The 27,102-nt window shown below is 42.6% G+C and overlaps 1 protein-coding gene and 1 long non-coding RNA gene across 3 annotated transcripts in view; both read left to right on the top strand.

Annotated features, from left to right (window-relative positions):
- The window catches only part of Glb1 (galactosidase beta 1), a 92,368-nt gene extending 82,411 nt beyond the window's left edge, over positions 1-9,957 (top strand). Inside the window, exon 16 of the mRNA XM_027932161.3 lies at positions 9,376-9,957. Within this exon, the coding sequence (XP_027787962.3) occupies positions 9,376-9,645 (270 nt within the window). The 3' untranslated portion in view covers positions 9,646-9,957. The remainder of the gene's footprint in view (positions 1-9,375) is intronic.
- A 1,519-nt stretch (positions 9,958-11,476) lies between these two features.
- Positions 11,477-27,102, top strand: part of LOC114090306 (uncharacterized) — a 38,017-nt gene continuing 22,391 nt past the window's right edge. For both annotated transcript variants that reach the window (XR_003582319.2, XR_011709242.1), the window contains exons 1-2: positions 11,477-11,737; positions 11,809-11,915. This is a non-coding gene — a long non-coding RNA (uncharacterized lncRNA). The remainder of the gene's footprint in view (positions 11,738-11,808; positions 11,916-27,102) is intronic.

Raw genomic sequence — 27,102 nt, 5'->3', positions numbered from 1 at the left:
TGTACGTGAAGGAGAATTTCCTGCAATTTTTAGTTCATGAACTTTATCACAAGCTTTGTGTGGCAGCCTGGAGATAGTTTTGCTTCTCAGCTGTTAGTATGTGAGGTGGTTTCGTGACTCGTTCGGTGAAGAACTATATGAAAACAGCAGTGATGGAACTCTTGGGTGTCAAGAAGGAAAGGACTTTTTCATTTTGGATGTGATGAAGAAAAGTGATTCCTCTTTTACGGTAATATTTTATGCTTTTGATGCCTTCAGTTCTGTTTGTTTTTGCTCTAGTTGGATCTTAAGCATCCACCTAAAGGGCCATGTGTTAAATTTTAGGCTTGGTTTACAGTGTGGTGCTATTGGGAGGTGGTGAAACCTTTAAGAAATGGGGCCATAGCGGGCTGTATCTAGGTTATCAGGAGCATGAGATCCCAGGGGATCCTGGGACGCTGTGTCTTTTCTCCCCCTTTCACTGCCCAACCTTGAGGTGAGTGCTTTTGCCCCACCCGGTATTTCCTGCCATGATTCTTGCTTCGCCACAGTCCCAAAAGCAACAGGGCCAAATAAACCATGGACTGAAACCTTCAAAACTGTAAGCCACTCTAAACCTTTTCTCTTTATAAGTTGATTGTCCCAGGTATTTCTAATAGTATTGGAAAGCTGACTAACACAGGATTTATCCTAAAATACAGAAGAAAACATAAAGTTATTTAACTTTATTCTCTAAAGAGGAAGCAGAGAAATGTGACTGTGCCATTGGGACTCTGAAGGAAGGAGGATATTAATTATCTTTTGTGTATTCAGGGAGATCTATTTAACATCTCTGAGCAACCGTCCTCACTATTTTATCTTTTTTTTTTTTTATTCTCTTTTTCCCGAGTTAGTAGCTCAGTGATTCATGAGTTGTGTGTGGTGAGACTTTAACCTTGGGAACTGAAACTGTCTTTTCCATTTCAAGTCGTCTACGTGTCTTTGAGAACGTGATCAAGTCGGCACTCAGCCTGCGTTCATGGTCATTTTTAAAGGAACTCCCCCTGACAAAAAATGGAAAAAAAAATTTAAATAACAACTGAAGACAGTATTTTGCTTTAAACTCTTCTGAGAAGATAGTATTTATCCAGATAACTTAAGACAGAAAGGCAGACAGGCACACATATCAGTCTGATCAACAAAGAAATAGGTCAGGTATTTCCAGTAACCTCAAATTTATTGAAACTATTATTATCACTGTGATGTTAATAGCTAAGGGCAGGGAGTCTGCCGGGGTCAAGACATGGTCAGCAAAGTCAGACTTTGCCATGGAACACTTTAGACGGACCTGTCTTGGGACATTCCAGAAGCCACTGATATTCATGCATAAATACTTAGCCCCTGATAGGATCCTCCTATTAATAAAGAAGGTATCTTTTTAAGTCACCTATATTAACAATAATTTCAGCATGACTTTTTTTTTGTGGGGGTGGGGGTATTGGGGATTGAACTCAGGGGCCCTCAACCACTGAGCCACATCCTCAGCCCTATTTTTTTTTCTCAACCCTATTTTGTATTTTATTTAGAGATAGGGTCTCACTAAGTTGCTTAGAGCCTTGCCGTTGCTGAGGCTGCCTTTGAATTTGCAATCCTCCTGCCTCAGCCTCCCGAGCTGCTGGGATTATAGGCATGAGCCACCTTCAGCATGACCTTTTAAAGAGAAACAAAGATTAGAGTGTTTGTATTTTTAAACAGAATTTGCCTGAAGTTCTATTGTTTTAAAGTGCTATTTTGTTGTTGTTGTTCTGAATCAAGGCAGGAATGCCAGCATTTAATTTTTCTTTTGGTGAGCAGTCGTCTTTAAAACTCTTAAACTGAGAACAGAGTGTCACATGAAGTCTCCTTTTCAGTACGATTTTGTGTCACCTGTTCAGCAATCTTTTTTCCCAGGCACAGTTATTAACAAGTGTTATGTAATGAGGGAGGCTACGTGTTCTGTTGAACGACTCTGTGTCACTGAGTGCTGACAGTATCACCTCATAACAAAATGTACAAAGCCCTTCTCTACATAGAGACCGTGTTACAGCTTTCAGTGGCTGATAAACCAAGTCAAATGATGCAACTTTCTACTAATGGTCAGAGCAAGGTGAAGAAGAGATTAAAGGGATAGTGAGGGACTTGGAGGGGAAATCCCAGTCCTAGGAGGACCATGACCCTGTCTGAGAAGGCGAGGGTGGAATTGTGACCTGAGATCTCAGAAGACTTCAGGTCTGGGGGACAGTGTTCCAGTGATGCACAGGTGAGGCCAGCATGGAGTTTTGTTGAAGTAGTGGGGAAAAGTCGAGTGGACGTCTGAGTGAGCAAGGGGAGAACAGCCGAGACACAGCAGGGAGGAGGAGGGCAGGGCTGTGGACCTCGGTGAGGAGGTAGGTGGGAAGCAGGGTATGTGGAAGTGGCCAGATTGACTTCCACATGGAGCCTGGGTTCTTGAATTAAGAGAGGAAGACAGTCAAGTGGCTCACGCCTATAATCCCAGTGGCTCGGGAGGCTGAGGCAGGAGGATCTCGACTTCAAAACCAGCCTCAGCTGCACAGTGAAGGCCCTAAGCAACTCAACGAGACCCTGTTTCTAAATAAAAATATTTTAAAAGGGCTGGGGAGTGGCTCGGTGGTTAAGCATCTCTAGGTTCAATCCCTGGTACCAGAAAAAAGGAGAGAGAAAGAAAGAGAGAGAGAAAGAGACAGAGACACAGAAGGAGGGAGGGGAAAGACAGTCAATGCCTGTAAGGAGGCTTCCTGGATGAGAGGTACAGAGACTGGGCTGGTGATGACATCACAGCCTTTCACCATTCCGGCCCTGCTGTCAATATGGCAGCCTCTAACTATAGGAACATATTTTCATTTATAGTTAAATTAATTAAAAGTAAAATTTAATCCCTTAACATTTCTTTTTGTAACTACTTTCTTTTGCAGGGGGGGCGGGTACTGGGGATTGAACCCAGAGGCACTTTACCCCTGAGCTACATCCCCAGCCCCTTTTGTTTTAATATATTTTTAGTTGTCAATGGACCTTTAGCTTGCTTATTTATATGCAGTGCTGAGAATCCAACCTAGTGCCTCACACATGCTAGGCAAGCACTCTATCACTGAGCTACAACCCCAGCCCTTATTTTTTTAAAAAAATATTTATTTTTTTAGGTGTAGATGGACACAACACAATGCCTTTTATTTTTATGTGGTGCTGAGGATTGAACCTGGGTCCCACCTGTGCGAGGCGAGTGCTCTACCACTGAGCCACAATCCCAGCCCCCCCAGCCCTTATTTTTTATTTTGAGACAGAATCTCACAGAATTTCCCAGGCTGACCTTGAAGTTACAGTCCTCCTCCTTCAGCTTCCCAAGTCTGGGATTACAGGCATGTGCCACCATGCCTGGCTATCACTACTCTTTATATTACTAAATTTAGACATCTGCCTATACCCTGACCCAGGAATTCTCCTAACATTCTATTCTATCAGAAAGATGTTCGTATGTGTCCCTAAGGTACATATAAGAATGTTAATTTGGGCCATGCTATTTTTAATAGTCAAACTAGAAACAACCCAAATGCCCAGTTCTAGCAGTAGAAGTAATAAGTAGATTTCGGCATATTCTGGGCTAGGGGTGTAGCTCAGTGGTAGAGTGTTTGCCTTGCATGTGTGAGGCCCTGGTTAGATCCCTCACACCATTTTTAAAAAGTTTTTTTGTCTATTCACACCATTGAATATCATACAACAATTAAAATCAGCACGGGACTATTCTAGGTAATCAGGTAGATACTAAAAACTACATAAGACATTTACAAACATTTACATGTAGTTCAAAAGTAGGCAAAACTAACCAATGGTAAGTAAAATCAGGATGGTGAACATTGCTGGAGAAGAGGTGGGAGATGGTGACTTCAAGGGGATAAAAGGGTTGTTTCTGGGTGCATATATATTATTTCTTGATCTCAGTGGTGGTTGTACAAGAATGTTTATTTGTTTTCAGCATTGAACAGTGAAATGACAGCCTGCATTTTTAAAAATATTTTTTAGACATCGATAGGCCTTTATTTTGTTCATTTATTTATATTCACTTCTAAGAATCAAATCCAGTGCCTCACACATACTAGGCAAGCACTCTACCACTGAGCCACAACCCTAGCTCATGCATTTCTTTTTTTTTTTCTCTTTTCATATTTTTTATTGGTATTCATAGTTACACTTAATGATGGGATTTGTTACATATTCGTACATACACACAATATAATAATATAATAATTAGCCAACTTCACTCCCCAGTACTTCTCCCACCCCTAGTCCCTTTTCTCCACTTATCTCTCTTTGACATTCACGCAATCCCTGCCAATCCACCTTTTTTTTTCCTTTTTAGCTTCCACATAAGAGAGAGAACATACAACCCTTGACCTTAAGTTTAGCTTATTTCACTTAACATAGTGGTATCTAGTTCCACCCATTTTCTTGCAAGTGACATTTCATTTTTCTTTATGGCTGAGTAAAATTCTATTGTGTATGTATACCACATTTTCTTCATCCATTCATTCATTCATTAATAGACACCTAGGCTGGTTCCGTAGTTTAGCTACTGTGAATCGTGCTGATATAAGTATGGGTCTGCATGTGTCACTATAGTATGATGACTTTAATTCTTCAGAATAAATACCAAGGAGTAGCATAGCTGGGTCCCTGGAGGTTCCATGCCTAGCCTCTTGATGAACCTCCATACTGATTTCCATAGTGGCTTGTCTACTTTACAATCCCACCAACAGCGTAAAAAGTGTTCCTTTTTTCTCCACATCCTCTTCAGCACTTATTATTTTGTTCTTGATGGCTGCCATTCTGACTGGTGTGAGATGAAATCTCAGTGTAGTTTTGATTGGCATTTCCCTAATTGCTAATGATATTGAACATTTTTTTTCATATATTTGTTTTGTTGGTCATTTGTATTTCTTCTTCTGAGAAATGTCTCTTTAATTCATTTGCCCATTTATCAATTGGGTTATTGGGAAGGTTGGTGTTAATTTTTTGAGTTCTTTATATAGTTTAGATATTGATCTTCTGTCAGAAGAGAAGCTAACAAAGATTGTCTCCCATTCTGTAGGTTCTCTTCACATGCCTAATTGATTGTTTTGCTGTGCAGAAGCTTTTTAATTTAATGCCATCCCCATTATTAACTCCTGGCATTATTTCTTGAGCTTTAGGTGTCCTTGGGTTTAATCTATCCCCAGTACTGAAAAAATAAAAAAAAAATTCAAGCTTTAGGGGTCCTGTTCAAAAAGTTGTTGCCTGTGCCGACATGCTGGAGTGTTGACCCTGTGTTTTCTTCTAGGCGTTACATAGTTTCTGGTCCAATTCCTACATCTTTGATCCATTTTGAGTTGATTTTTTTGTGCAAAGTTAGAAATAGGGCTCTACTTTCATTCTTTTCCATATGGATAATCGGTTTTCCCAGCACCATTTGTCAAAAAGGCTCTCTTTTTCTCCAGTGTGTCTTTGGCCTCTTTGTAAAGGATCAGATAATTATATCTGTGTAGGGTTGTCTCTGTGTCTGTACCATTGGTCTATGTGTCTGTTTTTATGTCAGTACCATTCAGTTGTTGTTACTATAGCTCTGTAGTAGAATTTGAAGTCAGGTATAGTGATGCCTTCAGCGTTGCTTTTTTGACTTAAATTTGCTTTGGCTATTCTGGTTCTTTTATTCTTCCAAATGAATTTTAGGATGGTCTTTTTATTCTGTGAAGAATGTCATTGGTATTTTTAAGGGGATTGCATTGAATCTGTAGATTGCTTTTGGTAGTCTGGCCATTTTGACAATATTCTACCTATTCACGAAAATGGGAGGATAGACTGCATTTTTCTGCATGCATGTAATGCTTCAGCCTTAAAGATAATAACAGTAGAATCTAATGAAATAAAAAAAAAAAATGTGCAAGAGAAAATCAATGAAGTCAAAAGTTAGTTCCTGGAAAAAAAAAATTAAAAAGCAACAGCAGCAGCAGCCGCCATCTAACAAGACTGATCAAGGAAAAAAAAACAAAACAGATGGCAAAACTAATCACTAATCTGGTAATAAGAAGCTATGTTACCAGACTTAAGAGGATACTGTCAATAAGCTAAAAATTTGAAAAGATAGATGAAATTGAAAGTGTCCTATACCTAACAAAACTGACAGAAGAAAAAAAAAACGGAAAAATCAAAATAACCCTATATTCATTAAAAGACTTGAATGTGTGAATTAAAAAACTAAACAAAATCTTCCTATAAAGGAAACACCCACATGCCTGTAATCCCTGGAATTTGAGAGGGTAGGGCAGGAGGATGGCAAGGTGGTGGCCAGCCTCAGCAACTTAGCAAGACCTTGCCTCAAACTTTTGAAAATGGGGCTGGCGGTTGTGGCTCAGTGTTAGAGCACTCACCTAGCACATGTGAGGCACTGGGTTTGATCCTCAGCACTACATAAAGATAAATAAATAAAATAAAGGTATTGTATCCATCTACAACTTAAAAAATAATAATAAATATTTTTTAAAAACTGTGGATGTACCTCAGTTGTAAAGCGCCCCTGGATTTAATCACTAGTAACAAATACCACCATCACTACTACTAATAATAATAATATAAAAGAAACTCTAGGGCCAGATAGTTTTTTTCCCCTACATCCCTATCCCTTTTAATTTTTCATTGAGAGACAGGGCCTCATTAAATTGCTTAAACTGTCCTTGAACTTTTTAATATGTACCTCAGCTTCCTTAAGAACTAGGAAGTATACGTGGGTACTTCCCCACCCAGGTTAAATGTTAATTTTACCAAATACATGTATTAAAAATGGGAAAGGGGGCTGAGGTGGTGGCTCAGTGGTAGAGCACCTGCCTAGCATGTGCAAGGCACTGGGTTTGATTCTCAGCACTGCATATTAAAAAAATAAATAAGTAAAGGTCTATTGACAGCTAAAAAAAAATTTAATAAAGGGGAAAAATAAAGTCAAACGTCTGTATTTTTCATCTGAAATTTCTCCCCATATCGGGGTTAAGTTTACATAGCTCTAAGATCCTTGAAGAAGGCACATGAAGTCATGGTTGAGCCTGCTGTGAACTGGGCACAGTGATAACAAGTGGCAAACAGGAGGACAAGGAACCACTAAGCCACATCCCCAGCCCGTTTTTCTGTTAGAGACTGGGTCTCACTGAGTTGCTTAGGGCCTCAGTAAATGGCTAAGGCTGGCTTTGAACTTGCGATCCTCCTGCCTCCACCTCCTAAACCACTACAATTACACGTGTGCTCCACTTTTATATTTTGAGACGGGGTCTTGATAAGTTGCCCAAACTGGACTCGAACTTGCGATCCTGCTGCCACAGCCTCCCAAGTCACTGGGATGACCGGCATGTGCCACCGTGCCCTACCTGACGTGGCTTTGGTTGGGAACCTATCGTGAAGGCTGCAGTCCACACCGTTCCTCATGTTCTGCTCTCAAAGCCCTCTCGCTAATCTGATTTTTGAAGACATCTTCCCCTTGACCACAAAAGTACGGTGGCACTGCTCTCTAATACTGTAAAACCAAGACCCTGACAGATTTTAAACTGATGAAAACTCGACAAGACTGTTGTGGTATATTATCTTTTAGGATAGATGGAGGTAACATCCCGTGGTAAAAAACAAGAGTAAAAGAGTTCTGAGAACTGTGAAACTGTCATCCTTTTTTCTATATGAGTTAATCCAACAGATGAGTGGTTTTCAATCTTGGGCCCCTTCGGTGGGCTGTGAGCAACCTGGGCTTCCATTCCAGACAAGTAAGGAGTATCTCCAATTAGGTGTGCTTTCCCCAGCCAGGCTCTGCAGACCACCACATGTGCACGGTTTCCTTCTGTCACCATCCTCCCCATTTTACTGGTATGAAAAATGGAGTTGAGACTTGCCCCAGGTCTGACTGTTAAGAAGTGGCAGGACTAAGATATGAACTCAGAGGCTGGTAGCTCAGTGTGAGACACTGGGTTCGATTCTCGGCACCATGTATAAATAAATAAAGGCCCATTGACAACTAAAAAAATTTTTGAAATATATATGTGAGGGGCTGGGATTGTGGCTCAGCGGTAGAGCGCTTGCCTAGCATGGGCGGGACCCAGGTTCGATCCTCAGCACCACATAAAAATAAAGGCATTGTGTTGTGTCCATCTACACCTAAAAAAAAAAAAAATTTAAAAATTATATATATATGAACCCAGGTAAGACATTCAGAAGGAGTTAGAATATAGGGACACTGGGGGGCTAAAACATTCCCAAAGGTAAAGTGACTCTAGGGGGAACACCTGCAGTTGTGTCATAGCATGATGGGGACCAGGGTGTCTCCAGCTGTATTTGGACCACTGGGGGTAGCACTTTCTTTCCTCCTTCATCCCATTCCCCCCACCCCCTTCTTCCTTCTTCCCTCCCTCCTGTCTGTCAATCATCCTTCCTTCCTTTCCCGGATTTTGTTTTGCATAGGTATGTGACGACCCCCCCCCATACTCACACATACTTTCTTTGTAATAGAACATTCCTTCTATTCAGCCACCTTCTATGAGCAAACCCTCGCCTGCACAGGGAAGCTATACAGATACACCAACCATGGTCCCTGCCCTGCAAAAGTTTTTCCTCCTCTTTCAGTGTTGTTACAGGAAGCAGCTGCCCCTGCTCCCAGGAATTATCTTTGCAGCTTGTAGGATCGCCTCTGCTGCTTGCAAGGAATGTGAGGTCCATGCTCTGAGAGGGACCCAGCATTCATGAAGATGCCCAACTGAATGGGCCCCTTTGACCTCCTTCCCCCAGACCTCATATCCATCTCGAGGGATTTGTTTGGGGGAATGGCTCCTGAGACCTGCCTGTCTGAAGGCTGCAGGCCCTGGAGTTCCTTGCCCCAGGTGTGTGCACTGAATGTACAGCAGATCATGTGGCCGAGACCCGCCTCCAGGAGTGGAGAACAGAGAAGGAAAGCACATCTCTAGGAGGAAGCAGCTCGGAGGATCTTTTCTGTGCAGAGGAAAGTCAGGGAGCGGTGGTGTACAGAGCCATTAACGCAGGACCCTGGGCCAGGACAGCAGTCAGACACCTGTGACTGCCTCACTGGGCTCCAGGACTGGCGTTTGTCACTGCTGCAGCCGGTCCGGCAGACCAAGCCTCCGTTCTCCTGAAGGAGTAGGTGTCTGGGGCGAGGCGTTGTTGTTCCTGCCCCCCTCCAGCATCTGAACCAAGGCTAGCCTGGGCCTGGTTCTCAGCCCACCTCCCTTGGGGCACTTCTTGCCCCACTGCTGCTGGATTCTGTCCATCAGGTTCCCACGCTCCTCAGGATAGCCCGTACATCCAGGGTTGATGGTTTTGTGTGTCTCTGTCTCTCTCTCCTTCCAGGGGCAGGTGTGGATTAACGGCTTTAACCTTGGCCGCTATTGGCCAGCACAGGGCCCCCAGATGACCTTGTTCGTGCCACGGCACATCCTAACAACCTCGGCCCCAAACAACATCACGGTGCTGGAACTAGAGCGAGCGCCCTGCAGCGCCTGTGGCCCGGGACTGTGCACCGTGGAGCTGGTGGACACGCCTGTTATCAACAGACCTGTGGCCACCAATTATTCCTTCTCAGAACCGCCTACTAAAGACTCATGGCAACACTATGAATGATGATGGTGACGCTTTGGGATTCTGGCCCCCCCGCACAGACCTCGGACATTGTAATGCTGATATTCTCCGGAGAGTTGGTTTAGAAAATGAATTTAGGGGATGTGTTTTCACCTGAGGTCTCCTGGCAGCCATGCTATGTCCGTGCCCCACCCTCAGGGGCCACCTTGGATGTGTGAGGGAGGTGACAGCAGTGATACCCAGACAGATCTGCACAGTCGGAGTGGAAGTATTGGAAGTATTCCTGATTTTGATTTTAATTTTAATTAAGAATCATGTTGTCTTTTTGCTAAATAAATTTATAATGAAATATGATGAGCCTTTTTTTTTTTTTTTTTTTGGTTTCTGGTACTGGGAATTGAACCCAGGGGAACTTAACCATTGAGCCACATCCTCAGACTCTTTTTGTATTTTATTAGAGACATGGTGTCACTGAGTTGCTTAGGGCCTTGCTAAGTTGCTGAGGCTGGCTTTGAACTCACAATGGTCCTGTTTTTAATGTTGGGCAGGTATTAAGCTATGTGGTCTGACTTAAATCACAACTAGACTTGAGTGGGCTGAAGAAGCCACTTCACTAGCTTGAGGATCAAAGGAACAGAAGAGAGTCTTGGTTTGATTTAATGGACGGTTGCTTTTCCGATCCTTATTTGACTTGCTTGTGAATTTCTGTGATATCTACTAGGCAACCTGTAAGTACAGCTCCAAACAGTTATGCAAACAAACTAAGTGATCAACGGTTGCCTGGTGTACGCGGTATGGTGCTTCTGTACAGTAGACAGTATTTAGCTGTGAAAAGGGTGATGTAGCCAGGCGCGGTGGCTCACGCCTGTAATCTAAGCAGCTCGGGAGATGGAGGCAGGAGGATCGTGAGTTCAAAGCCAGTCTCAGCAACTTAGTGAGGCGCTAAGCAACTCAGTGAGACCCTATCTCTAAATAAAATACTAAATAGAGCTGGGGATGTGGCTCAGTGGTCGAGTACCCCTGAGTTTAATCCCTGGTACTTAAAAAAAAAAAAAAAAAAAAAAAGAGTGATGCAGATCTATATTTATTTATATAAAAATATCTTTCATATTGTATCAAGTGATCTCATTCTTCTTACCACAGTCTTGTGTACGTGCCGTGGACAGGCCTATACATGTGGGGGACACTGTTGTATTGTATGCCTGTCTGGACATGGGCAGTAGCTCTCAGTTATTATGTTTTCTTCCATGCATGCTTCTGAGCAGAGTATATGTTTAATTCACTTTCAGAAGATTGCTGAGGAATGTACCATCATCTTCCTGATTTCCCAGATCATACTGTTGTAAGTGGCAGAGATGGAGTTGGAATCTGGCTAGTCTAACCATATGTTGCCTATGTAATCCCCACCTATTCTGCATTGGAAAGGTTTGGCATCACATCAATGAAATGTTGATATGATTATCTCAGGGCCATAGGCATTTGGGAGTGGTTCACTATATATTAGTGGTTCACTATATTTTCTCATCTATATTTGCTTTTTTCTTGTTTTGTTTTTGTTTTTGGTACCAGAGATTGAACTCAGGGGCACTTAATCACTGAGCCACATCCCCAGCCCTTTTTTATATTTTATTTAGAGACAGGGTCTCTCTGAGTTGCTTAGGGCCTCTTCAAATTGCTGAGGCTGGCTTTAAATTCACAATCCTCCTGCCTCAGCCTCCCGAGCCACTGGGATTACAGGTGTGTGCCACCGCTCCTGGCTTGTTCGAAGTTCTTTACAGAGAACGTGGGTTTTGTAAAGGAAGGAGAAGGGAAGGATGTTTTGTGCTGGTCTACAACATTTTCATTGGCAGTGTGTTTTCCCTCTCTCATAGGCACAAATAAGAACTACCTGGGATTCAACAGAGAATTTTAAAACTCTGGGTGAGCCAGCTGCAGGAGGTATATATGGGTTGAGACCAACAGACTAGACCTTAATTTTTAAACTCAGCCTCTTTCTCTAGAGGTCAGCACCATTTGATGTTTGGATGTGGCCCACAAGGTGAAGGAGGAGCTCCCTGGACCCACAGCCTCATTACCCTTCCACTGTTAAATGACCGAAAACATAAAGTCATTCCCCAGGACTGGCCAAACACTGGTAAGTTTTGGAAAGAAATGTGAGGCTGTTCCTTTGAAAGCATATGTATTTAATAAATTGCACTTCCTCAGACACCAGCACAGAGTCCCTAGACGGCGGGCAGTGGAGAGGAGTGACCTCACTGGATGGTGTACTTGCCCCATACTTGATCATCTGATCTTCAGGACCACACTGTAAGGTGGGTAGCAGCAAACCTGTTTTACAGATGTGAACATTGAAAACTTCAGCACAGAACAGTTGGTTCCAAACCTCATCTATCTCCTTCCAAAGCCAGAGTATTTTCACTTGTTGCTGAGAGAATCTTATGGGGTTCCATCCCTTCCCCCTTCTAGAGGGCCATCCCATCCCTTGCCCAGAAGTTTCTGGAATCTTCAAGCATACATAGTACCACACTGGACTCCACTCAACCCATCCTCCTCCTCCTGCTGCCTCTCATAGGTATTGCTTTTGCTATCTACAATGTCTTTTTTTTTTTTTTTTTTTGTGGTGCTGGGGATTGAACCCAGGGCTTTATGTATGCCTGGTCAGCACTCTACCAACTGAGCTATATCCCCAGCCCCTACCATGTCATTCTTAAAAGTAAGATGTGCCTTCCGTCATTCCTAATTTCTCTGAATAACCTTGTTTTGGATCTGTCTGTCCATGAATTAATGATTTAAAAGTTAATTCTATATATGAATGTTATCTCTGAAAATAAGGGCAACTGTATTACCTGCTATTTAGACTTCTTAGATTGAATCTATCATAAAGCAGACTTTAGTATTCCAGGTTTTCTGATCAGGCCTGTGCTAACCTAGCCAGACCATTGATGGTCTCTGAAGTTTACCCCATTCTCCATCACCCTTCCAGTAAACCACGGTGATCTGGGTTTATATGCAGCCCACATTTATATGACCTGCAGAATATCCTGATTTAAACAGTTTTATTGATTTGGAGTGTACATGCCATAAAACCATCTAGATTTAGGGACAATTTCATGAGTTTTACCAAATTTATGCAGCTGTGCTGCCATCACCAAATTAGAAGACTTCCTTCACCCCAGAAAATTCTCTCCTGCCCATAATCAGTCAATGTTCACTCCCACCTCTACCGCTAGGCAATGTTTAGCCTGTTTTCTGACCCTGTAGGGATGCCTTCCTTAGAAATTTCTTAGCCAGGTGTGGTGGTGCACACCTGTAATCCCAGTGGCTCAGGAGGCTGAGGCAGGAGGATCACAAATTCAAAGCCAGCCTCAGGAATTTAGTGAGATCCTGTCTCCAAATAAAATATAAAAACGATCTGGGGATATTGCTCAGTGGTTAAACACTCCTAAATTCAATCCCTAGTACCAAAAAGAAAGAAAGAAAGAAAAACTTTGGGGCTGGGGATGTGGCTCAAGCGGTAGCGCGCTCGCCTGGCATGCGTGCGGCCTGGGTTCGATCCTCAGCACCACATACAAACAAAGATGTTGTGTCTGCCGAAAACTAAAAAATAAATATTAAAAAATTAAAAAAGAAAAAATTCTTGTAACTGGGATCACACGGTATCATCTTCTTTGTCAGGCTTCTTTCCTTTATCATAAATGTGTTTGAGGTTTATCCATGGTGTAGCATGTACAGGAACTGCTCCTTTTCATTGCCATGCAGTATTCCATATACAATGGAATATGCACCATGTTTTGTGTGCCTGATTGTCAACTGATAAGCATTTGAATTGTTTTCAGGTTTTGTTTTGTTTTGGTACTGAGGATTGAACTCAGGGGCACTTGGCCACTGAGCCACATCCCCAGCCCTATTTTGTATTTTACTTAGAGACAGGGTCTCACTGAGTTGCTTAGCGCCTTGCTTTTGCTGAGGCTGGCTTTGAACTCGTGATCCTCCTGCCTCAACCTCCCTAACCACTGGGATTACAGGCATGTACCACTGCACCTGGCTCGTTCCAGTTTTTAACTATTATGAATAATGCTGGTATAGATATTCTTGTTCAATTCTTTGTTTGTTCATACGTTTAACTTTTTAAGAACTCAAGCAAATTCAGGACATCTTTCTGAAGGCCAGTTTAGTGATGAGGAAGAGACACAGTTACCCTTAAAATTACCAGAGTTATGGCTCCTTCTGTCTTCTCTCCCTTCCCTTCTCTACCTCAGGCTATACAGTGTATTTTTCTTCCTCTGTCAATCTGTCCATCTTTGTTTCTTAGTAAATCCAGTTTATTCAGAATGAAAATCGTTGAACACTAATCTGAGGTTGGGTTTTTTTCATTGTTTTCCCCAACAAGCAATATGTCTTATGTCAAATGACACAAATAGGAAATGATCTTGTGTGGTCTTTGTTTCTCCCCTTTATGAAAAAAAAAAAAGTCATTTTCTGAAATCACTTTTAGTCAATGTGAAGGATCTATCTGTCTGTGGTTGAATACATGGCTAGTAGGGACCAGTGGCTCATGCAAAATCAGGTCACTGTCCAGGTGGTGGGAGCAAAGTGACTGACTTTAAGCCTGGCCCCTGCTCCTGGTCTGCCTACGCAACACCCCCTCAGCCACCCCTTGTCTTAAGGGCCTTTCAGTTGTCTGTAAATGCCCAGTGAGGGTTCTGAGCCAGTCCCGCTCCAGTTGCCCTACCTGCATTCTCACATGTGAGAGAGCCTCCCATGAGCTGAAGTCCCCCAAAGCTCCCAAACCAGCTGCATTGTCTCCTAGTGTGAAACAAGATAGGCTTTGGGAACAGAAACCCGGGTTCATGTTCGTACTCACAACTGTCAGCCCAATCACAGGAAAGTGATTCACTTATAAGTTTCAATTTCCTCTTTTTTTGGTGGGGAGGAGTACCGGAACTCAAGGGCACCCGACTACTGAGCCACATCCCCAGTGCTATTTTGTATTTTATTTAGAGACAGGGTCTCACTGAGTCGCTTAATGCCTTGCTTTTGCTGAGGCTGGCTTTGAACTCCCGATCCTCCTGCCTCAGCCTCCCAAACTGCTGGGATTACAGGCGCATGCCACCTTGCACGGCTTCAGTTTCTGCTTAAGCAAATGCAGGCTGTTGAGTAGCCCAGTGCAGGAGGACTTGGCGTAGGATGTGTGAGGCCCCCAGGTTCGATCCCCAGCAAAACACACACAGACGTCATTATAAATGCACCTTGCACAGGACTTGCCGTGTAGCTGGTGCTTATTAAATGCTCCTTTGATTCTTTCTGTCATATGTATCCACCAAAGCAGGGAAGCAGTATCTGGAGACCTGAGAGAGGAGGGTGGGGTGGAGAAATGACACCTCAGGACACCCCATCCTTTTCCCTGTATTTCTTTGTGTTCTCTTCAATAACTTGGTGCTTCTCCTGACCAGCCTCTGTGCTCAGCTGAGGAGACGGGGTGAAAGAGACAGTCTGATGTGAAACAGGACGTGGACCAGAAGGGGAGGGGGAAGTTCTCCCATAGAAAGGGGGGAAGGTGCATCTTCAAGACCTTGAGATTGCTGGTCAGGAGCATGAACCTACAGAAAAGGCTGCAGCTCCAGGGACTGGCCTTCTAAGCCCTCGGTGTGTTCTCTTTTAGTGCTTTGCTTCCTTAAAGCCTCTGTGCACATATTCTCAAGTGTGAGTGTCTTTCTGGTACCGCCATATTGAATTCCTTACCTGAGGGTATCTGCCATGATGGTGTGCTCTTTTGGTGGTTGTCTGCCACTGTGTAACAAACTGTGAGTTAGAAGTGGCAGAAACAGCTGTTTGTCATGCTGAGGATTCTGTGGATGAGGCCTATGGATGGCCCTACAGGGATAACTTGTGTTTTGTTCTGGGAAGTCGGGGGCGGGGGGGGGGCTTTCTGGGCCTGGACTCATCTGGAAATTCCTTCTTGCTCTCATCTGTTGTCTGGGCTGGAATGATTTGAAGTTTGAGCTCAACTGGGACAGGCAACAGAACATGGCAGATGGTCTCTCCATGGGACTGGGACTTAGAGCATGGTAGCCAGGTTCTGAGGGCGTGTTCCAGAAGGGAGCTTCCAGAAAATGAGCATTTCCAAGAGGAGTGAGAGGAAGCTGCATGGTCCTTAAAGGACCAGACTCAGAAGTCACCCCATGTCAGTTCTACTGTATTCTGTCAGAGCAGCCCCAGCATGCCCAGCTTCAGTGGGAGGGAACACAGCCTGGATGACAGGAGGGACAAAGAAATTGTGGCCACTTTTAAGGAAACATCACATGGAGCTCTGTTGGGCTACAGTCAGTCTTGCGTGTTTCTCAGCTCTTCATTAAAAAGTCTGAAGACCCAGTGAGCATGCATTGAGTGCTGTTCCTCCTTGGTCTAGGGCTCCTTGGCCCAAGCACAATTCTTGGTCCATGTTAGTTCCTTCAGCCTATGTTTAATGAAGTGGATTCCTTTGAATCATTTGCAGGTTGCCGGTCCCCCTGGTGGTCTTGCTAGATATGAGTTCACAGGGAATTGTCACTATGAGCACAGGCTGGAAATGCACTGTGCGGACAACACCAGGCCCCAGAATAAGAAGGTATAGAGGTGACGGATGCTTGGTCTGGTTTCTTATGTGTTGATGACATCTTTTTACTTAGATTTCTTTTTTTTTTTTCCCCCTTTGGTACTGGAGATTGAACCCAGGGGTACTTTACTGCTAAGCCACCTACCCAGTCTTTTTGTGTGTGTGTGTGTGTGTGTGTGTGTGTGTGTGTGTGGTGCTGGGGATTGAACCCAGGGCCTGTGCATGGGAGGCAAGCACTCTACCAACTGAGCTGTATCCCCAGCCCCTTTACTTATATTTCTGAACAAGTGGTACAGTTTGTCCAATTTATTGCAGCTTTGATTTTTTTTTCTTTTTTTTTTTTTTTGGTACTGGGGATTGAACTCGGGGGCACTTGACCACTGAGCCACATCCCCAGCCCTTTTTTGTATTTTATTTAGGGACAGGGTCTCACTGAGTTGCTTAGCACCTCGCGGTTGCTGAGGCTGGCTTTGAACTTGCGATCCTCCTGCCTCAGCCTCCCCGAGCCGCTGGGATTACAGGCATGCACCACCCGCGCCTGGATACAGCTTTGACTTAATTTTTACAAAGCAACATGATCCTTTTCTCCAGGTACCTTGGTTCTTGTGGCTTTAAAATCATGAAGTGTCCCAAGGAGTGGCCCTGTAGAATTCCCAAGGTTTTTGGTCTCATCAACTGTCCTGGAGTCCAGCTTCCCTCCTGCCTTAATTTGCTCTTTGACATTCAGCAAATTCCTCAGGAATTTAGCGGAAAAGTGCTATGTGCAGCCCGTTTCTCTGGAAGAAGTGGGCAGAGAAAAGTTACAAGGAATTGTAGTTGAACAGTCAAACGGTAACTCTCAGTTCCTCGAGGGGAGCTGTCTGGGGAGACGTGAGAGTGGGCAGAAAAATACTCCAGATTAACATCAGCCTGGGGCTTCCAGAAGTAAAGAACAGCGTTACTTGGCTCGGCAGCTGCTGGGTTCATGGGTTCATTGCCTGTTGTGATAAGTAGATATCAACACACTTGCAAAAACAAAAATACGGTAAAGTACTCAAAAAACCACATTGAAAAGTTCATTTGTAGTGTGTCAGAGGTCTCTGGGACACTTCCAGGCTCCCCAGTGATCTTTTTTTAAAAAAAAATCCTTATTTTTTAGTTGTAGTTGAACACAATATCTTTATTTTATTTATTTATGTTTATGTGGTGCTGAGGATCGAACCCAGGGCCTCTCACGTGCGAGGCGAGCATTCTACCACTGAGCCACAACCCCAGCCCCTCCCCAGTGATCTTGATGAATTTCTTCATGGTTTTTGGTCTCTAATATTGTGATGATTGCCCAGAACCTAAATGCCAGACTCTTCCACCATATGGCATTTTTGTGGTACTGTCGATGAGACAGAAGAGCTAGAAGGGAGTCATTTTTCCCCACTTTAAGCACCAAAATCTTGTCTGTTAATAGCCAGGGAGGAACCACCCATTTCAGATATTCAAATTCAGCAATGCTTTTGAAAGTAGTCAACTTTTCACTCTGGTATGAAAACTCAGTGCCTGTGTTACCTCTATAGTAACATACGTAGAATGTAAACACCCTTCAGCAGCTATGAACTGAATATTCTAATCCCTCTTCACAGAGCAGAACTCTTCAACATCAAACAAACAAAAAAGAACTCTTCAGCACCATCTTGGTCCCAACTGTGTTAGATTTCTGTTACTAAAACAAAATGCCTGACATAAACATCTTTTTTTCCATATTTTTTAATTTGTTCTTTTTTTTAGATATACATGACAGTAGGGTGTATTTTGACATATATACACAGAGTATAACTTCCTTTTCTTGTGGTTGTACATGTACATGTACTGGTCGTGTGTTCATATATGAACATAGGAAAGTAAAGTTCAACTCATTCTACTATCTTTCCTATTCTGATCCCCCTCCCTTTCCTTCATTCCCCTTTGTCTAATCCAAGGAACTTCTATTACCCCGGCCCTTATCATGTGTTAGCATACACATATCAGAGAGAACATTTTGACCTTTGGTTTTTTGGGATTGGCTTATTTAACTTGTGTGATAGTCTCCAGTTCCATCCATTTTTACCAGTAAATGCCAAGAGTTTCATTCTTCTTTATGGCTGAGTAATATTGCACTGTGTATATATACCACATTTTATTATCCATTCATCTGTTGAAGGGCACCTAAGTTGGTTCCATAGCTTAGCTATTGTGAATTGAGCTGCTATAAAAATTGATGTGGCCACATCCCTACAGTATGCTGATTTTAAATCCTTTGGGTATATACTGAGGAGTTGGATGATTAAGTGAAATGTTGATTCCATTGCAAGTTCAGAGGAATCTCCATACTGCCTTCCAAAGTGGTTGCAGTCCCACCAGCAGTGTATGAGCGTACCTTTTTCCCCACATCCTCACCAACTTTTATTGTTGCCTATATTCTTGATGATGGCCATTCTGACTGGAGTGAGATGAAATCTCAGCATAGTTTGTTTTGTTTTTTGGGTACTGGGGATTGAACTCGGGGACATTCAACCACTGAGCCACATCCCCAGCCCTTTTGTATTTTATTATTTAGAGACAGGGTCTCACTGAGTTGCTTAGCACCTTGCTTTTTCCTGAAGCTGGCTTTGAGCGCACAATCCTCCTGCCTCAGCCTCCTGAGCCGCTGGGATTACAGGCATGCACCACTGATCCCAGTTCTCAGTGTAGTTTTAATTTGCATTTTTCTAATTGCTAAAGATGTTGAATGCTTTTTAATATATTTGTTGACCGATCATATTTCTTCTTTGAAGTACCTGTTCAGTTCCTTTGCCCTTTTATTGATTGGGTTATTTGTTTTATTGCGTGAAGTTTTTTGAGTTCTTTATATACCTTTATTTATTTGTTTGTTTATTAATTTTTAATATGGTGCTGAGGATCAAACCCAGTACCACTGAGCCACAACCCCAGCCCCTAAGATAAACATCTTAATAAGAGAAAAGATTTGTTATGGCTCAAGTTTTGGAGGTTTCTGGCCACAGTCAGTTGGCCCTGTTGCTTTTAGGCATTTTGTCATAGCCAGAAAATGTGGCAGAGGACATAAATTAACTCATGACAACCAAGAAGCAGACAGAGCGAAAACGACTGGCATCCCACCGTCCCCTTCAAAGGCACGTCCCCAGTGACCTAAGATCTTCCACAGTGCCCCACTTCTTAAAGGTACAACATCTTACAATAGCACCAAACTGAGGACCAAACTTTTGATACATGAGCCTTTGAGGGACATTTGTGATCCAAACCATTGCATCCTCTTTTCCTTATTGACAAAATTTTGCTATTTTCTGCACCTATGATTTTACGTACTAGAATCACCTCGCCTTCGTTTCAATGATCCTATCACTTTAAATCCTTGGTATTTGCTCCCTGAAAAGTGTCCAAGATCTATTCTTTTTCTTCTTCTTCTTCTTTCATTTTTTTGGTACTAGGGATTGAACCCAGGGGCTTAACCACTGAGCCACATCCCCAGCCCTATTTTGTATTTTATTTAGAGACAGAGTCTCACTGAGTTGCTTAGTGCCTTGAAGTTGCTGAGGCTCTGGCTTTGAACTCATGATCTTCCTGTCTCAGCCTCCCGAGCCTCTGGGATTACAGGTGTGCCCCACTGTGCCTGGTCCACATCTATTCTCTTTTTAAAATATTTTTTTAGTTGTCAGTGGATCTTTATTTATTTATTTATTTATATGCCATACTGAGAATTGAACCCAGGGCCTCAAACATGCTAGGCAAGCGCTCTACCACTGAGCTACAAACCCAGCCCACATCTATTCTTAATGGAAATGTTATTAACTTCTAATATACATTGTGAAAATGTTTATGACTCATATCTTTGTTAAATCCAAGACAACCTTCATTCATTTAACTATTAATGAGTACTTAATATATGTCAGTCATTGGAGATAAAATGATAAGCACTTTATCACCCTTTCATTCTCCCCACTCCCCCTTTTTAAAGAGTATTGAACTACTATCAATAGCAGTAATACTAACAACATGACTCATGCCTCCAAAAAGGAAGTAAGAGAGGTTAACAGAGTTTCAATGCAGTCTCTTGGGCACCACAGAAAGGGATACTATAGAGTGGTAGAGGAGCACAGAGAGTCTCCCAATCCAGCCTAGGCAACTAGAGCACCTTGATACAGAGCAAGGCAGAAATAGCTAATGACTTAGCCCTGCTAGGTTGTGAGCACAGGTTAGCCTTATTGTGGATTTATGGTCTAAATTTGCATCACTTGGATAGTCCAGTATACTTTAAAGCAGTTAATTAAAGTGTTATACAAAACTAGTAGTGTGGCTCAGTGGTAGAGCGCTTGCCTCAAATGTGTGAGACACTGGGTTCGATTCTCAGCACCACATATAAATAAAAAATAAAGGCCCAACAATAACTAAAATGAATAAAATTTTTAAAAAAAATTTTTATTTTTGTGATGCACTAGTAGTGCCCCTACACATCACAAAAACAAAATCATCTTTGGAATAAGGGCATTTTCATTCTAAATCTTGGAGAAACAAACATACACACCGACACCACAACCAAATAATTTTCAATGTCAAAGAGTGTCACAGATATCATTGAATATACAAGGAAACAAAGCAACACAAGTAAAAATCAGAAACAGACCCATGTTTGCTCTGTATATTGAAATTATGCTACATATTTAAAAACAAATACCCTATAATAGTTAAAGACAAAACAACATTGAAAACCTCTTCAGAGAGCTGAGGATATGACTCAGTAGTAGAGCACTTGCCTGGAATATTCAAGGACTTGGGATCAATCCCCAGCACACACACACACACACACACACACACACACACACACACACAAATAAATTGCAGGGAATAGTAAACTCTGCAAGGAGATACCATCACAGATTTGCAAAAGAATCACATTGCACTTGTATTTTGTTTGTTTATTTATTTAGGTACCAGGGATTGAACTTAGGGGCACTAAACCACTGAGCCACATCCCCCGCCCATTTTTATTATTTTTTATTTTGAGACAGGATCTCACTAAGTTACTTAGAGCCTTGCTAAGTTGCTGAGGCTGGCTTTGAACTTGCAATCTTCCTGCCTCAGCCTCCCAAGCCACTGGGATTTCTGGCATGTGCCACCACATCCAGCTTCCCATAGCACTTTTAGAATTGCACAATAAAATAACCAAATATTAAATCCCAGTGATTCAGAAGGCTATGATCACAAGTTTGAGGCCAACCTGGGAAACCTATCAAGAATCTGTCTCTAAATAAAACTGAAAAAGGACTGGGGATGTATCTCAGAGGTAGAATTCTCCTGAGTTCAATTCCCAGTATTTCTAAATGAATGGAATTATTGAATAAATATAAAATTAAATAAAATAACCAAGTTTTAAAACTTGCCATATGGCCAGGTGTGGTAGTGCATGCCTGTAATCTCATGACTCAGGAGGCTGAGTAAGGAGGATTGGAAGTGTAAGGCCAGCCCTTGGCAACTTAGCAAGACTGTATATATCTCAATATAGAAGAGGTCTGTGGATGTAACTTGGTGATAAAGTGCCGATGGGTTCAACCCCCAGTACCAAAACCCAAAACTCAGCATATGAATTTGGGAGCTGGTTAGACATGGTAGAAGAGAGAACTGGTATAGTGGAATATAAATCAGAAGAAATTATACAGAAAACAAAAAGGGAAATATGGAGGAATGGGTTAGAGACACAGGAGAATTAAGTGAAATGATTGAGCATTTGGATTTAGAAAGCAGCAAAGATAGTGTTTGAAAAAAGAATGGATGATAGTTTTCTAGAATCGATATAAGACCACCCTCTCCACAGATTTAAGAGGACTGTGAAATGCTGAATGTTTAAACAAAAATTCAGACCTGGGCTGGGGCTGCGGCTCAATGGTAGAGCGCTCACCTAGCACATGCGAGGCCCTGGGTTCGATCCTCAGCACCACACAGAAATAAATAAAGTTTTTTTAAAATAATAAAAAATTAAAAAAAAAATCAGACCTGGATGTCATAGTAAAATTTAAGAATATCAGCAACAGACAGAAGCACCTCAAAAGCAGCCAAATAATAAAGGGAGTGACTACTGACTAAGCTGGAATCAGTAACCACAAAATAATTAAAATGTTTAGAACTAACAAATATCTCTAAGGCTGGGGTTGTGGCTCAGTGTAGAGCACTTGCCTCATGTGCATGGGATGCCAGGTTCAATCCTCAGCACAAGATAAACAAATAAAATGGAAGTGTTGTGCCCATCTACAACTAAAAAATTTTTTTAAAAGAAACTGACAAATATTTCTAAATTACTGATGGTTTACTATTAAGGATTGTAGAATACAGTTGGAGTAATAATGAAAATATACAAATTAAAATTGATGAGATATAACCAAAGCTGTATTTAGAGGGGAAGTTACAGCCTTAAATGTGTATTTATTAGGTAAGAAGAAAGTTTGAAGTTTAATGAGCAAATCATCTTCTAGGAAGATCTTCTTCTAGAAAAGAAATAAGTGCAAAAGCATAGATTATTAAAATAAAAAATGGATATCAACAAAGACAAGTTTTTTACTTTCAAAATAAGACAGTGAGCATTGAGTTTATTGACTTTATTGAGGACTGCGCTGTAAGGAAACTCAGTTTACAAATCTGTATTATGAAGACAGAACTTGGAACCTCAGAGAGGGGAAACAGAAACTCAAGGTCACACATCCCATCAGCAGCAGAGAAAAAACAGGGCTCAGATCTAGCCGCCTTTTCTCTTCCATTCCTTCTCTCCATAATCTAAGATCTGTCACATATGAAGTCATTTCAGCTGCCCAAGTGCCTTTCTCTGATGAGTTGTCCCAAAATATTTTGTCTTGGGTTTACTCATTCATTGAAAGAAAGCAGGGTAGCAGGGGGACCCCACTTGGACTTTTTGCGGGGCTGTTACTAAATTCCTGTTGTATACTGGATCTCATGGACCCTCTATGTCAGCAATATAAGATCTTATTTCCCCCTCAATGCTTGAAACTTAGAGAGTTTGTTTCTTTGTTAGTTTTTTAATAGTTTTTTTAGTTGTAAAAGATGGACACAGTACCTTTGTTTTACTTATTTATTTTTATATGATGCTGAGGATCGAACCCAGTGCCTCACACCTGCCAGGCAAGTGCTCTGCCACTGAGCCACAACCCCAGCCCCTCTTGGTTAGTTTCGATGCTGTTACTGTGGTTTAGGAAGAGGGAAAATGGTTCCTTTCATCTCCCACCTTGTGAGACCCTCCTCTTCATGCAGAATGCACTTAGATGCCTCTGTCCAAAGGAGCCTGTCATCTTCACCCCGTGAACATAAAGGCAGTTATCTCACCCAAAGATTCTGAGATAACAGGCATTTTCCTGTTGGGGTGACACTTGTTCTTCATACTCTACCTTCAGTCCTTCACCCAAGCGTTGTAAGGTGGTGGTTATTGCAGCTTCTGCAGTGTATGCAGTGGTCCCCTCTTATCTGTGGCTTGGCTTTCCATGGTTTCGGTTATCCACGGGTAGCCACAGTCCAAAAAGGTCACATGCATATTTTGAGAGAGATCACAGTCACATAACTTTTATCACAGTGTATTGTCATAATTGTTCTACCTTATTAGTACTGTTCTTAATATCTTACTGGGCCTAATTTATAAATTAAATGTTGTCATACACATGCAGGTATAGAAGAAACAATATATAGAGAAAGTTTGGCATTTTCCATGGTTTTAGGAATCCATTGGGGGACCTGGAACATGCCCCTGAGGACTGCATAATTCTGTGCTCACTAAGCAGTGGTCAGCAATGAGAACAGTAATCAGAAGAGAAATCTCCAGCTGGGTGCAGTGGCACACGCCTGTAATCCCAGCCACTCAGGAGGTTGAGGTAGGAGGATTGCAAGTTTGAGGTCAGTCCAGCAACTTATGCCCTAAGCAACTTAGCAAGACCCTATCTCAAAACAAAAAGATAAAAAGGGCTGGGGAATGTGGCTCAGTGGTAAAGCGCCCCTGGGATTAGTTGCCAGCGCGCGCACACACACACACACACACACACACACACACACACAATTAATGCTTTAATTAGGCAAAGGATACATAAATACCAGGGTACTGTGTCAGAAATTTGGACTTGCAACCTAGAGCCATGTTGGCAAAGTATTCTGTGAGCCTTGGGAGGCAGAAGAGGAAGTGGAGAGGATGGGTAGCCAGTTCTGACGCTTCCTCTGCGAGGCAGGTACCTCTCAAGTCCATGGGTGCAGGGGCTGTTCATCTTTTCTCAGGTTATATCCCTCTCTGTGGCCCTTAGCTTGCAACATTGTGCCTTTGTGACAAATATCATATGACTTTTGTTCTTGTATTCGTGGTTTCAATCTGGTCTAGAGTAGGTCCCCAGTCAGGGCTTCTCGGATGAGTGCATGAGGCCCCTGTGATGACACTTGCAGGCTAAGAGCCGGGCCTTCATGATTTCAGTGTCCCTTCAGCCATGTCCAACACAGGCCAGCTGAGGTGCCTTTTTATAAAGCTCCAAGCTTTGTCTTTAAAAAAAAAAAAAAACTAATTTTAGGCTGGGGCTGCAGCTCAGTGGTAGAGTGCTTGCCTTGCATGCATGAAGCCCTGGGTTGGATCCTCAGCACCACATAAAGATAAATAAATAAAATAAAGATATTGTGTCCATCTACACTAAAAAAATATTTAAAAAAAAAAAAAAAAGATTTCTGTGAGGGTTTGCTTTCTGATGGTTTCTTCTGGCTAGACATTCTGCCTCTGCTTCCCCCAAATGAGTTCATGAATGATTTCACCGTCCTACACAGTCTTCTGCACCATCTTGACTCAAATGTGGAACAAAGCACCTTGAGTTTCACCCAAAGGCACCCAATTTTTGCTTTGTAGACACTTCACAGAAGCTTTGAAACAGTGGGGGGAGGGGTGGCCTACATTGCCACAGCGTATGCTCAATGGTATTGAATATTAAATAACCCACTTCTTTTTTTTTTTTGGGGGGGTGGTATCGGGGATTGAACTTGGGGCCATTTGCCCACTGAGCCACGGCCCCAGCCCTCGTTTGTATTTTATTTAGAAACAGGGTCTCACTGAGTTGCTTAGTGCCTTCCTTTTTTTTTTTTTTTTTTTAATTACTGAGGCTGGCTTTGAACTCATGACCCTCCTGCCTCACCCTCCCGAGCCAGGGAGATTACAGGTGTGTGCCCCTGTGCCCGGCTAAATAGCCCACTTCTTAAAAGATACTCTAACATCATCCACTTGCCTGGCCATTCCTTTATCCTCATTCCTCTTCTTTGATCATCTTACCTTTGAATTCCTAATAATATAAGACTAAGCATGTCCTATCCGTATTCCTGAAATGACTCACACACGGCTGCTCCTCTCTAGGTCCAACTCCTTAGGAGGGGGCCCTAAGAGATGTGAGGCTTCCACGGGCAAAGGTAAAGGGACAGAGGACTTGGAAGGAAAGCAAGAGATAGGGCTGGGGGTGGGGCTCAGTGGTAGAGCGCTTGCCTAGCATGTGTGAGGCACTGGGTTCATGCCTCAGCACCACATAAAACAAAGGTTTTGTGTCCATCTACCACTAAAAATATATATTTTTTAATATTTTGTTTTAATTGTAGTTGGACCCAATACCTTTATTTTATTTTTATGTGGTGCTGAGGATCGAACCCAGGACCTCACGCATGCTAGGCAAGCACTCTACCACTGAGCCATAACACAAACCCCCCCAAAAAAATTTAAAAAAAAAGAAGCAAAGCTAGGTGTGATGGCACATGCCTGTAATCCCAGCGGCTCTGGAGGCTGAGGCAGGAGGATCATGAGTTCAAAGCCAGCCTCAGCCAAAAAAAAAAAAAAAAAAACAAGGCACTAAGCAACTCAGTGAGACCCTGAGACCCTGTCTCTAAATAAAATACAAAATTGGGCTGGGGACATTACTCAGGGGTCAAGTGCCCCTGAGTTCAATACCTAGTACCAAAAAAAAAAAAAAAAAAGGTTAGTGTAGTAAGCATCCTGAAGAAGAGTCACAGCACTGTCCCCTCCCATGGTGTAAGGTCAACAGTAGAATCCCCACTCAGGTTTGGGGTTCTGAGCAATTTGGGCTTTCGAGCCACCACTCTCAAGGTCAAGAGTGGAGATGAAGGAAGATCCCCTCATGGTGCACATGCAGAGGCAGCATGCTGGGGATTGATTCTGCAAGCGGACCTAGCCGGCCTTCAAGAGTTCCCAGGAGCCAGACGTGGAGTGGAGAATAGGATGGCTTCCCACACCAGCTAGACCAGCAGGAAACAGAAAGGCCCTGATAGCCCCACTAAGTCTTCTGAGGCCACCAAGCACAACAGGGAAAAAAAAAAAAAAAAAAAAAAAGCATTTCCCATGTCCCAAGAGGAATGCCAAAGGATCTGAGAAGTGGCTCTGTGAAAGCCCCATATTTAGGACCAGCTCAATGTAGCAGATGACTTCATGGATGGATGGTTGAGGCCCAGTAGTTTAAGTACCTGTTAGTGGATACTGACATCAACAAACGACAAAAACGGGAGTCCATTCTTCCAAAATTACAATGCCAGATGTTATTAAAGAAAGGTAGACGAGGTGAAATGCTGATTATTAAATGCCAGCCTTCTGAAGAACCTGGAGTCTTGACATTGAAATTTAAGTTCACTTTTGGTGGAAAGTTTACCGTTGATACCCATGTACATCTCTCCTAACACCTTTGGTGGGATCCGCCCAATGTTTTATAATCGTTTGTTCTTTCTTAGTGGGTGTTATTATTCTCAGATCAGCATGTTTATTTAAAAGCATTTTCACACTTATTGTATTGATTTCATCTCACTCGAGCCCTTGTTTTGATGGTTGATCTTGTTGTTTTAGGATTCTGTTTTCTTCCTTGGGCTAT

Source organism: Marmota flaviventris, chromosome 1, assembly GCF_047511675.1.
Source record: "Marmota flaviventris isolate mMarFla1 chromosome 1, mMarFla1.hap1, whole genome shotgun sequence".
Taxonomy (NCBI): domain Eukaryota; kingdom Metazoa; phylum Chordata; class Mammalia; order Rodentia; family Sciuridae; genus Marmota; species Marmota flaviventris.
The sequence above is the reverse complement of the archived record's forward strand: the minus strand, read 5'-3'. Positions and strand labels throughout refer to the sequence as shown.